We start from the raw sequence: 14479 nt of genomic DNA, 5'->3' as shown, positions 1-14479 counted from the left end.
TTTATTTTGTTGGGGTTTTGTTGTTGTTGTTTTGTTTTTGTGTGTGAAATGTGTCAAGGAATGGAGTATATACTATATATTTGCATGAATACCTTTTAACTCTTTATAACCCACCTTGAACATTAAAAGGGAGATTGGTATGATAGCACTGTCATTTTCTTTTTTGGTTCACCCTTCTGCATCTCTCATTGGCCATCTTGATATTACAAGCCGAAAATTATACAACCTGATAGATAAAAACCATCACCAAGCAATAATTTTTTTGAGTTATTTCAATACCTTTGTTAAGATGTGAATCTTAAACAACACAGGATAAGCCTCACTGTCTTTAGGAAACTCAAGGCAAGATTTACTAGAATTTGCCCTAGGGATGTAAGAAGAAGAATTTGGTGAATAAGGCAGATTCAATGGAAATTGCTCAGATTAATGGAGAACTAGGCAGGTCAATGGTAGTCCAATCCTGGACTAGAAATTAGACCAATGAGAAAATACATAGAAGAAGAATTATCTTACTTAGATATATAAGAATTTCCTATTTTTTAATAACAAAACTTTTGGCACATTCTCAGCTATACTTTCTCTAGAGGAGGTGCCACAAGACAACATCTAGAGTACTATATTAGAAGAACAAAGGTGTGGACCAAGAACACAAGAAAAAATGAAAGAAAGGAAGGCTCCTACCTAGCAAACAGTACTAGAAAAGTAAATGTCTGAATTAAGATGCATCTTAGGAATTTGTAAAAGTTCAGTTAAGTGACACTAAAGGAACAACTGAAGGAAATCAAACACAAACCTGGGTCTCATCCAGAAATATTCTGGTTTCAGTGTTCTAGGATGTGGATTAGGCCTTCAGATTCCTAAATGCTCTAAAAGTGATTCAAATATGTAGTCAAGGAAGAGAATAATTACAACAGAGAAGTGACTTATTCTACAGAATAGGATACAGGAGGGTAGAAATGCTAATTAAATGTTGGGACATAGAAATTCTTAGAAAAGACTTGATGAGAATGTGGTAGAGGGTTGTTTTTCACGAGTTCTCCCCAAGGCACTGACTTTAGAAATACCAACAGCATCTTTATTCAGGAATCTGCTGAGGTTGAATCCCTAACTGAAAAAAAAAAGAAAACATGAAAAGTGGGATACATTTTTGGTACGTAGAATTCTTTAATTCCATCACAGGAGGCAAGTGTGAAAGCTATCATGTCCATCTAGAGAATGCTCTTGGCTGAAAGTTCTTGACCACGAGTCTGTCACCTTATAGAATACACACTCAATGCAGCTTCAGGTGCCAGAAACACAGGACTTGCCAGGAAATTGGGAATTCAAAGACTTGGGATATGCAGAAAGAAAAAGAATCTTCAGGTAAGATCTGGTGACTGGATTGTCACCATTATATATTTATACACTATTAGAAATCAGGAAGAACTCGAGTACTACTCTAAAAGAAGAGAAATAATGTTGTCGAATCAGGGTAGGGGGTTCCTAGTTCAGTGTTTTTCAATTAGGGTTGGTCAAAATGACCTGGAGCCCTTGGTAAATCACTGGTCACTGGGTACTATCTCTAGCTTCATTCCTTGGTCTGCAGTGGGACCTGAGTTTTGGCATTCCTAACTAGCTCTCAGGTAATGCAGGTCTTCCTGGTCAGGGATGACACTTAAAGAGCATTGCCTCTGTCCAAAACCCATACACTGAACAAACTTTGGGGAAGTCAAAATAAATGATGACACCGTGTTTAACCAAAGTTTGTTGAGTGTATGGGTTGTGGACAGAGGCAATGGATATGAACTGATCAACATCTGAATGAAGCTAAACCAAGATTTTTTGTGTGTGTCTTCTGATTTTCCTCAGGTTTCATAGAGTCTCTTCTTGGTTCTCTAGCTACACTATCTACTGGTTTCTGGGATTATAATTTTGCCTAAATATAACTATTTTAGGGAATAAGGATTAATTTGTCCTTTATAATGATGAGGGTAGGGTTCATGTTATGGTAATATTGTGTATATGGTTAAGGCTTCAAATACGAAGGTTATAGACAACTTGGTAATGAAGTAATACAATTTGTGTACCATTGAATGAACTATAACTGTAGGAATCTACTCAGATAGTAGTTACCAAAAGAATCCAGCTTGACCTAAGCACTAACTGAGATGCTCCAACTGAGATGAAGCAAAGGAATTGAGGAAGAGGAATTATATAGGCAAGAATTATATAAGGCAAGAAATCTAATTTTTTGCCCAAATCCTTTTAAACTTGTACAAAATTAGTATATTTGCAAGATGTATTAGTCTGTTTTTCATTGCTATAACAAAATACTTGAAGTTGAGTGATATTAAAGAAACAAGGTTTATTTAGTTCACAGTTTTGGAGGTTGAAAGTTCAAGAATAAGAGACCCTATATCCTTGAGCTCTAGTGAGGTCCTAGAGGTTGAATGGTATTACACTGGGAGCATGTGCAAAAGAAAGAGATCACATGGTGAGTCAAGAAGCCAGAGAGACCACGAAGGAACATATCCTGCATTTTTATAAAAATTTTCTTGTGACAACTAACCAAGGTCTCACAAGGACTGGATTAGTTCTTTCTAAGGGTAGCACCTTCAGTGATCTAACTATACTCCACTGGGCCTCACCTCTTTAAAGTCTCTCATGCATCTATCAACACAGGAACTCTTTTGAGGATATGCTCAAACCATGACAGGCATTAATCTGTAGTCTTTAGTCTCTCCTCAAAAACTTCATAGAGGTAGAGATTAATTTATAAATCTGTGTTATCTTTACATTTCTGAAATTATAATGAAATATCGTTGTTTAGCATTTTATTTCATTGCAGAACTTCTCATAGGCTTTTTTTGTCTCGATATAATTGTATGTAGAACTTACACTGAAAGAATGAACTCTCAATCTTGTGGACAGAGAGGACTTTGAGAGATTCATTGATGTGTTCTGTGATCTATTTCAAAATCTTCTGGAATCAAAATCTACATACTTAAGAATTGTGATGGTATGGCCCTAGGTCAATGAATGTGGGAACATGACTATCCTAAAAATGGTCTGATTTCCTCTTTTGGAAGGGAAAGCCCCTCTGGACTTAGTGGCTGAGCCTAATGCCTTGATAGAACACCGTCCTGGATAATAGGGCGTCAAGGAAAAAGAATGACTATGCAGTTCATCTTCCTTTTTGGGCGAATTGCCTGCCTGCCAAGAACACATCCACCATGCATTAGATTTACTGGGACAGGTTTTGTCCTGAGACCCATGGTGGATCAGCACTTTCTCCCACTGATGGGAGTTTGATTTCTGGAGATTTCTATTGAGAATTCCGTACTAGCTTTGCACTTATGTCATATATTTCAAGCTAGCCTTTATCAATATTAAGGGGTATATTTTGAGATCTATTTGTCTGAGTTTCATTCATCTCAAACAATCCTGAAATGAGGCAAGGCATAGAGGAAGTATGTCTCTTAAAGTCTAACACTTATTTCCTAGAAAAACTTCAATATTATATGTATCTCTATGGGTCACAATATAAAACAGTATGCATTTTAATATGTGCCTGACTATTGGCTTCATGTTATGGTCCCAAATTTTATTTTTCCCTTGCTTTTCTTTCATAATTAATTTCCTTCTGTCATCTCATGATGTGATACAACATGTAATATATAATATAAAATATTATATTGTTGAGGTATAATACAATATGGTCTATAGTATTATACTTTCTCTGTCGTTTTATGTAATAAAACCATTGCATTCATATTTATATTTTTATCTTTATGTATTTGTGTATATATTACAACATGTGTTTCTGCAAAGTGCCCTTAAATGCTATATTTAGAGAAGGTAGGAGATAAACACACAAGCAAAATTCTTCATGTCTCAGATTAGATATCATGTCTTTGACTAATGAGAGATGCAGGGACACAATTCCCCAGCATGCATATTTTGAGTGAACCCTTATAAACATTCCAATACATAATTATATCTTGCTTGTGTATGTGCATTTTACATGTATCATTTTCCCATTTCCTCCATTGTATTAAAACAAAGACTAATAGACTGAGAGTAGAGAATAATAAGAGGGACTTGATCTAATGAATCCACCCCAAATCCTGGCTCTCAGCAGGAGATTGCTAAGTTCTAAACTGAACCTAAACACAAAGGGAGGTTCTCTTTCATGGTGGCTAAAATCCCACCCCATCCATTAAGGCATTTGTCATCACCAGTGTGTAAGCTTCAGTGGCTGTTAATTGAATGATTCCACTGGAAAGTTACCTACATATTAAAGCAAGCCCTGTATTAAACAGCTAGCATTCTTATCTTATTTAATTCTTAAAAAGTGTGTTATAAATAGGAAGCCAAGGCTCAAAGTGGTTGTATGACTTGTCTGAGGTCACATAGTTGGTGTGATCCGCTTGGACCCACATTTACAGACTCTGATTCCAGAGCCTGTGTTACTCAGCACTGTGACAGAAGGTTTCCAACAAAGAAATGGATTACACCCCAATGCAATAGTTTTTCCTGCCATTCTGTACATTGTACACGTTAACAGTCTGCTTGCCCAGGCAAAGTCAGATTTAGAAATAAATATCTTCACCTACTTATTTAGTTGAGGACAACCATCATGCCAGTAAAATTCCTGACCAGTATGCTCAAGTCTTTAGCAGATAACATTAAATAAATAAATAAATAAATAAATAAGTACTTAAATAAATAAATTAGAGGTCTGTTTTCCATTGTATTTATTTATTATTGGGGGGAAAGTATTTGAAACCCTTTGTATCATTTGCAGGTTAACTTAAGTACAGACCAAGGTTTTTCTTAAAGTAATGAAATTTTGAATTTAACTGTTTTTCCAAGTTGTTTTACACAGTTGAATAAGTCTTGAAACTATTCCTCATTGTTACAATTGTATCAAAAATTGGCTTTGAAGCTGTTAAAAGGCTCTATACTATTCAGCCAAGGTTACTAAAGGTGTACTCTTATGAGTTTTGCATGTGGCAAGTAATTATGTTAAGCACATGGAATTCTGCTTTAAACATGAAAGTGGTGCTCAAATTTATTTGAGTGATCTATATTAGTGATTTAAAAGTATGTGGCCATGAACACCTGGCCATAAAAGTTGTATTTTATTTTCTATTTTATCTTGAAAATGGAAGAAAAGAAATGTGTTTGGCAAAGATTGTGCCCTATTTCTGACAAAACCACATAAAGTTTTGAATGACCATCTTACCTCTCAAATAGTCTGACAGCTAAAGGATCTTTCCATATTGTATCAATTAAAATCACTTGAAAATTGCTGTTTTCTGATTGCTAGAAATTATATTGCATAATTTCAGAGAAAATAAATCTTAATATTGGAGACAGTTAAGAGATGTCAAAATTACAGGGAAAAAAAAGGCAGAAAAATAATGGAGGCTTTAGATGTCAAAGTCTGCTTTGGAGTGAAAAAAAAATATATCTGGCCTAAATTTTACTGTGAAACTGACTAGCTGAATAATCTTGAATAAAGTTATGGTCCTCATTAATTCTTAATATTATTAATAGTATTATAATAATAATATTATTTACTGGGTAAATAATATCTTCTTTCCAGGGTTAGTATGAATTCACTTATGATTATTTTCTCATAAATAACATATAATACAAATACAAAGAGGTCACTGAAAAAGTTTCCAGTGCCCCCCCCCCCAATGGGCCTTCATTATTATATGCTCTTTGTTGCTTCATTTTTAAAGTTTTCAAATTGTTTAAAATAAAAATCAAATGTTTTTAAAACAGTCACATGGAAGGTCTATCAGAAAGCAACATTAAAAGTGCATCAACAGGGGCTGGGGATGTGTCTCAAGAAGTAGCCAGCTCGCCTGGCATGCGTGCGGCCAGGGTTCGAAACTCAGCACCACATCCAAAGATGTTGTGTCCGCCGAAAACTAAAAAAAAAAATAAATATTAAAAAGTTCTCTCTCTCTCTCTCTCTCTCTCTCTCTCTCTCTCTCTCTCTCTCCCCCTCTCTCCCTCTCTCCCTCTCTCTTTAAAAAAAAAGTGCATCAACAAAATTCTTTTCTCACTTCCTCCACAGTATCTTTAATGATGAGAGATTAGCTTTTATTTTTCACTGTATTCAGAAAACAATATTTAATACAGATTGATAAGAGTTAAAATTTCTCCCTCCATTACGAGGTGACTGACATGCAAACCATATGTTTGATATGGTAAAATACACTGTATATATTGGCTGAAGTGAGATATAATTCTAAATAAAAGTACTATATAACCTTTGTCACCCAGGAAAAAATAGTAGAAATATTAGTAATTTAAGTACTTCTGTTCTTAAAGCATAGAGGTAAGTGTTGATATTGTGATTTAATTTTAATAAAGCTCTATATAAATTTATTAGATTCATAAAGTCTCAAGTGAAGATCCTTTTTATATTTAATCATGTAAAATGAACTTTGGAATTATAAATATTCCAGAATTAGCTTGATTCTTCTTAAGCAATTTCTGGTATTACAGTGAACCCATAAGATCATTTTAGTGATACCACATTACAATGATCACAGGAAAAAAAGGGACCATTCCTCAGTTATTGGTTAGTACAATGGATTTCATTGAGTTCTCTCCCATTCTTAAAACTGTGTCAAATTCATTTGCATCCCTTTGAAGAAACTTACATAGCTTCATCATTTCCCAGTGGTATTTTTTTTCAAATGTAATTTTTTATAAGGATGGTTTTATGCAATCTATTCACTTGTTCTCTTCATGAAGAAGAAAATTTGGCCTCAATTTGAAGATCAGTGGAGGAGTATCAGCCAGAAAAACATCCCTCATGCAATAAATTTTCTATAGCAATTTTTTAATTAAAGTTCCTTTATATATCGTTATTGTTATTTACTTGTGAATGCATACCCTATCACATTCTAGGAAGTACATGGGTCAGTGATAAAATAACTTCTTAAGATAATGCTTCAAAAACTATTCATGAGAACTGAGGGTGGTAAGAAAACAAAAGTGGAGGACTTTGTATGAAACCAGGGAAGAATGAAGTAAAAATTGGGCTCCAGATTCCTGAAAAGGCAAGGTAAAATGACGAGCACAATCAGTTACATGATACAGAGCCCCCAAAACAAACACCCTCTACCTCCGCCGTTACCATGCATATAATTGAGCGCTCCATAGAGCTCCATAGTAAAACATTTCTTGATGTTTATTAAAGACATAGGAATACTATAGGTGAAATTAAGTAAAAGTAACTATATAAGTCTAGGTTAATGTAGTATGGTTGAGGAGAAGTTTCATTGTATGGAGTCAAGGAAATTGTTCTGGAGAAATGTTAGTGCACATCTCTCAGAAGAGCTCCATAAGTTTTAATATTGGCATTGAGCACACTGCTGGGAAAAGACACTACTCATGGGCACATCCAGTGGTTTTCTTAGTAAACAATTTGAAGCCCTCTCCAACCTAAGAGAACTACACTATCAACATCCCATAAGCTAAACGAAGAAAATGGAATAAGCAGAGAATCTCCTCCATCAAATGCACAATCTCAACTTAAACCACTCCAAGATTATTGACTTTTGAAAACTATGACTTTTGACAAACCCCTTAAGACAAATAGAAAAAAAAATAGTGTTTCCTTAGATCACTTAGGCCATTTTCCAGAACTTAAATGTATCTTGGAGAATGCCTATTCATAATTATTCATAATGAAGTAGTCTTAAGTCATTCCTTCTTACAATAATTAGATAATAGTGTCAGTTATCTGAAAAGGTTACTTCTAGTTCATGTTATGCACACAGAGCAGAATGCTCTTCTTTCTCTTTTAGGACTGTTAGACTACATGGCATTCAGTTCAATTAAAACAAATTTTAAGTTAAAAGAGCAATTTGAAATGGTAGAAATTGGAGGGAGGATAATGCAGCCTTCATTACCTTTCTGGGAAATTATGCTCTGATATAAGAAGGCTGTATCACCATGACTGTATATCATTTATGTTTAATCTTAGTTAAGTTACTTAATTCCTCTTATTTTAAATATCCTCATCTAAGGGAATAATGGCAGCACTTAATAATTTTATGTAATAAATAAATGAGATAACATGCGTACTGCCCAATAGTACCTACATAATAAGTGTTCACTCAGGATTGTTTGTCAGAAAGAAAGTTCATATTTTGATCATATCATCTGTAACCAATTCCTGCATACCAGTAAATGTATCCCCTGGGTAGTATACAGCACTATAATGGAATTGTTCAATGGATCCATGATGTATTAGAAATCATTAAGTAGTCTGCATACTATTGCTGCATACAATTTTTAAAGAATGTAATAATTCACTGGCTTTTCCTGCCAACTGATATGGTAATGAATATACCACTACCAACAGAAATCAGAAAACCTCAACTGAGATTCTAACAGTGGTTTTTGGGTGCTAATAGGTTTTTGTCCTATTGACTAGTTTAAATTACTGGGCTCTCAAACAACAAACTTGGAGCAGTATAATTAAAATTTGATTTTGAGAAAAAATTAAGTTATTACATGGTATATTAATTTTCTACTACTGCATAACAAATTGCTATAAATTCAGCAGTATATAACTATATCCATTTTTTAGCTCACAATTTCTGTGGGTCAGAAGTCTAGGGATGGCCTGTTCAGGATCTCAAAAGGCCCAAATTAAGTAGATGTCCATGGCTGGGATGATATGTAGAATTCTCTATCTCTCCTCCATCTCTAGAACTATGATCCAGATAGGATGGCTGCCTATCAATTTTATTCCATCATCTAAAAGCCTTCTGCACTCCTTACCTTTTATCCTCAATCTATCCATCTCCAAAGCCAAAAATAATGTCTTTCTTTCTTGTGCTTTGGATTTTGTCCCTAATGATCAGGTGCTTACTTAAAGGGCTCATGGGTATGTCAGGCCCACCTAGGTAATCTCTGTTTCTTAAATTCAACTCCAACATGAACATATCCTAATTACAAGTTGTAAATCTCAATGTTTCCATGATGCTAAGTACTATATAAGGAATAGACACACCATAGGATGTGCTTTCTTAAGGGACATCTTAGAATACTGCCTATGATATATTTCAAAGGTCTTAAGGATTAATCAGCCAATGCCTAAACCAAAGGGCCTACCTACTACTTTGGCCTGAGATACCAAGTCTTATAATGTATAAGAAAAAAACTGGAATATATTTTAGAAGCATTTTTCAGTTATCCCATTAATTAACAATTTTAGCATATAAGGTTCATTTTCTATAGATAAGACAAATTCAAAGCTAAAATAGGCAGAAATATACCTTTGACATTAAGGATAAAAAACGAAACAATATGATAATCCCATCATTTCCCATGTGCTTTATTTACCATGACTTTCTTCACCAACTGTACTGAATATGGGCATATTATCATATTGAGGCAGAAGTTTCATATAGGATCAAGAATATCTGAAACAAATAGCCTTAATTCCTAAAGATGAGATAAATTAGCTTTCCAGGAGACAGAAAAATGGATTTCTAAGACTAGATTCAAGAAATTCATGATAGGAATTCTATGTTCTGGAATCTATCCATATGATTACATACATTGGCTTTATTTCACAATCTTCCATATGGAATTTTATACTAGCTCTTTGCCTCCAAAACAATATATATTAATACTTTGTCAATATATAAACTGGAGTTCTAAATTTTGTTCTGCAAGTCATTTATGTACCTCTGACATATTGCTTTACTATTGTTTTCCATAGGTAGTGGGTGAGAGGTTCAGTTGCTTTTTGCAAGATTTTTAAAATTCGAGTTTCCATTTAAAAACTTATGTATAGTTTTTTTAAAAAAATACATTATTTTATTATAGTATTTGTATATTCATATCTAGTTCTAGATCATCATTTTTCTATAAACCAGTTTTCTGTTGATGAATTCACCATAAGGGATTAACTCAAGAATAAATAATATATTTTGTTTAGCCATAAGGAATTATTATGACGGTCTGGAGCCCTCAACTATTAAGAAAACTAAATTTTACTAGAGCTAGGATTTTCTAGGAAGAATTCTGTGCCAATTTAGGAATGTTTGTACAGGGTATGGGCTGGGGCATGTAATGATACACTGCCACATATTTAGTATCTTGCAGGAATTTGTTATTTCAGAATATGCAAATACCAAGGAAAAGGCCTATAATAATTTTCTTTGTATAGATATGTTTATTAGCTTCAATTTTTTGATAGCAACAAAAACAACAGTACCTCCTGAGAATATCTGAGGCTTGATGGGCAATAAAATTGATCTTGATAGCAAGGCAAGGAACGGGTTAAAAAGTTCTGAAGGCAAAGCTCAACTGCTCCCCAGTTTTGTCTAGAAAACTTTGGTCCCAAGCAGTATTTCTTCTATTGTGCATTTGGTCTACTGAAACAAACAAATAGAAACCTTGAATCCACTTCTCATCTCTATTCAAAGGATCCATTAATAGTAACCATCAAACAAACAGCTTTGAACTTATGGCTTACTTTTTCTATAGAATGGTAAATAAATTGGAAGTAAAATATATAATGTGGTCAATAAATGCATACATGCACTGAAGGGTTTTTTAGATGAATAATTATAAAGGAACAAGACAGATGAGTTGACTACATTGACTCCACATTGATGCTTTAGTTTAGAGATATAGAAGCCACATAGAGAAAGATTGGTGGTAATGACCATAAATCTCATAAAGCACTTTGACATAAGAGAAACCAAATGGTGGAGTGAATTCAACAGGGAGAAGTATTAATAAATATTTAGGGGGAAAAAAGAATCACAATCAAATATACAGATGAAAATTGATCTGTTTTTGAACATAAAGTTTTATTAAGAAGAGGAAGCAGACCTAAGAGATAAAGGTTGGGTAGGAGCAATAATAATCAGAATGAAAGGAACAGAGAAGGAGGAAGAGAGAGAGAGAGAGAGAGAGAGGGAGAGAAAAGAAAAATAAGATGACTCATAAGATCATCATATTGTGAAAATCTGACTCACTTTACAAGGCAACATAAACAATGTTGAAAATCCATATTATCTCTTTTATAAAGATAAATCTAAGTTCTGTGTAAGTTAAACATGATGATTTTTAAAAAAATATTTTATCCCATGTTATTAAAAGTAATTTTTCTAAGATGTACACTTGAAAAACTGCCCACATTGTGTTATGATTCTTTAAAGGTGATGTAATTTCCCTTGTTGTTTAATGATAGTTTTTGTCAATGCTGTACATTAATCATACTCCAGGATTTCAAGGTCTGTTTGCTTTCTGATTCACAATAATTATCCTGTATCCTTCAGTTATGCAAAAAGTCCAGAATTTAATTATAACATGTCACATCAGATTTGCGCAGTGGGTTGCAGCCTAGCTAGTACCTACACGATTTGGGGGGAGATGGTCAGTCATTCAGAGAAGCACATACTCCTGGGAGGCAGTGTAGTTCCAAACCATGGGCCTTTCTCTGTTTTCTTTTTATTTTCTCATTTGTTTTAGTCTCACAACTTCTTTGCTCCAAACTCTCCTCTAAACTGCATGTATGTTATTGTAACCCTTCTTACCCTGGCTTACTATCTTTTCTTCCAATTTGTTCTATTATAATGTGACAGAAACTCCTTTTTAAAAAATATTTAGTGAGAAGATTTGAAGAAAAGAGAGTAAATTGCAAGAAACTAAGACTGTCCCAGTGCTAATCCTAAAAGAGTGAATATATTCTATGGAAAATATTCCTATGAAATTATTAAGATAAAACTTCTCCACTTAAAAATTAGCACAAATCTATTTGAAGAGAACAAACCTCAATCATCCCTCATTTGATGCCTTTACAAGTCTCAAGGGTGGGAACAACCAATTACCTCTACTTGATCAATAGGAAGGTGTTCATAATTGTATAAGGTTTCCAGGTCTTCCAAGGTGGCATCATAGGTTTCTGAGTCATAGTTGATGGGCTCTGGAGTTGGGGCAGGCACAGCAACATCAAAGATGACAAGTCCCAGAACAAGTCTTGCTAACATTTTCATCTTTTAAATTCTCCTAGTCATAAAATATTAAAATGCATAAATATTTAATTGATAATAGCTTTGAAAGGGTTTGTACCAAATAGAAATGATAAATCAATGTCAGCATCAAGGAGCTCAAGCTGGTTGCTTTCTTTATATGGATAATTTATAAACAATTTATAAACATAATACATGAAATTGCATGGCTTTGGAGGACCACTGGTACCAGCTGTTCAAATTAATTCAAAAAATTACATTTTCACAATGGATTTTTCAATTGTAGAAAGACTGATTTTAAGATGTGGAGAAAATATGATGGAGAAAGATTGTAAGACACTTATTCACTAAATACTTTACAGTATCTCAGAGTTTTATCATTTCATAAGCATTAAGACTCCTCAACTCTGGTATATAGAGTTGATGATGAAGATAATGATGATGACTACAATGGTCACATCATTGACAGTTGAGGAAAATGAGGCAAAGTAGTCTATAGATATATAATGCAGAACTCTTTCTTATACATTTGAGTCTAAATCTTGTTCCAAAACAAAATAGTAAGAAAACTTTCACTTATTACTTCTCTGTTGATTCTGAGTATCTGAATACATAAATTAATACTTAATGCAATAGCTTTCAAATTGTTTTTAACTAAATGGAGCAGAAAATTATTTTTCCTGCCATCCTTAGAATTTTATTTAAATTCTTAGTAGCTATCAAAAGTTTTAATGTGGAATCAATTGGAATACATGTCTAAATGCACTATTTGGCAACATTCCCTTAGAGAAGGATCTGCACACATATAGGATTAGAAAAACCTTTTTAAAATTCTTTGGTAAGCATCATTTTTATCTTCCATGATAACATGAATATTAAAATTTTTTTCAGGGGGGGTTCAAGATTTAATAATTTTAATTATTTTAGTTCTGTATGTAGTCCTTTGAATGCATTTAGTTCAGGCTTCATTTTAAACATTTCAGTTGGGTCTATCAAAAATGTTACCTATGATCAATTAGTCAGCAGGCAAAGTATTGTAAAACTTTTTTCAGTCATGTCTTAGTTTTAAAGAGTTTGTATTTTGGATACACTTCTTGAGTTCACTGTAAGAACAGTGCATGTGGTGTTAGTACCATGCATGCGTATAAAAGGGAATTCATGATAAATATTACTTTCAAACTTGAATGCATTGGCAGACAAATTGACCTTCAGTGACTTGAAAGAAAGTCTTTATGAAGCAGGTTTAGGCAGAAGGATATGAAATTCCTCTGAGAATAAGAAGCAGTACAAGGAGCTCCTTTTTATCCCTCCTATACTTTCTTCAAATAATTTTTTTTTTTACTCACACTGGATAAACTCAGCCTCTATTTCACTGGCTTTCGCAGGATTGCAGATTTGGCACTGTTCAGTGATTACCAACAAAGTCCTACTTAATAAAACAGTATGATTTACAAATCTTCCATGAACTCTTCTCTAGTATTCAAGTAGGAAGCACTAATAGTAGCCACTAACCTGAAACAATATTTTCCTTGTATATTTCTGGCAACTTCCATTGTTCAAAGAAATCATGCACTTGCTGATATCATTTCATACTCTATGTGTAATTATAAAAGGTTGAATATCAGAGTTGACTTGCATTTCATCTGTCTCATAAAACTATCAGCAATAAGGCTATCTGGATGAATCTTAAATATATGAGGGGCATCTATTTGTTTATTTAAAAAACTACATTAATACTTAATGTAGTTTCTTAGTTGGAAATTTGAATTTGTTGTTCAATTTGAACCATTCCTGATTAATTTGAAAATCTATGCTTATTTAAAGATTTAGAATAGTTAGTTAAAAAATCATTCTAAATACATAATGCTATATGATCACAATAATATCTTCAACACCTGAATTATCATTGCTTTCTCCCTTTGCATAATATTTCAATCAATATTAATCAGTAGTGCCTGTATTTACTGCCAAAGGTTGTGGTCTATGTCAGAGCTCTTGACTTAAGGCATACATTGGAAACTACTACAATTTTATTGGCATCTGTTATGAGTATTAAGGTAAACAATTTTCCCCATGTTATTAATTCCTAACCTAATTCAGAATTTTGGATTTTCCAAGAATAATATAAATATAAAATCAACAGCAAAACAAAACCATATTCATTGGATCACAGTTTACAAGGAGATATTAAAACAAGGTTAATTATTTTTTAAAGGTTGTTATAGCAAGGGGAAAAAGTCTCTAACCCAAGAAGAAAGCAAGTGTGAAAACTTACCTTTGGCTCCGACTTGGTGAAATGGCAGAGTGACTGAAGATGTAGAGCCAGTGGTATTTGCCCCTGACCAATGGATGTGAATTCTGGTCTGTGGGAGGTGGAATATAACACTCAACTTTCTGTTTGGAAAAGCTAACCTTGAGAAATCCTTCTCAGTCTTTAAAAACCCCAAATTAGTTTATAGTCACCCAAACTA

At 33.6% G+C, this 14479-nt stretch overlaps 1 protein-coding gene across 1 annotated transcript in view; it reads right to left on the bottom strand.

Moving 5' to 3' along the window:
• Positions 1-12032, bottom strand: part of Epyc (epiphycan) — a 33519-nt gene extending 21487 nt beyond the window's left edge. The window contains exon 1 of the mRNA XM_027932786.2: positions 11868-12032. Within this exon, the coding sequence (XP_027788587.1) occupies positions 11868-12032 (165 nt within the window). The remainder of the gene's footprint in view (positions 1-11867) is intronic.
• Between the last annotated feature and the right edge of the window lie 2447 nt (positions 12033-14479).

This window comes from Marmota flaviventris, chromosome 3, assembly GCF_047511675.1.
Source record: "Marmota flaviventris isolate mMarFla1 chromosome 3, mMarFla1.hap1, whole genome shotgun sequence".
NCBI lineage: Eukaryota > Metazoa > Chordata > Mammalia > Rodentia > Sciuridae > Marmota > Marmota flaviventris.
This window is presented reverse-complemented; position numbering and strand designations above follow the sequence as displayed.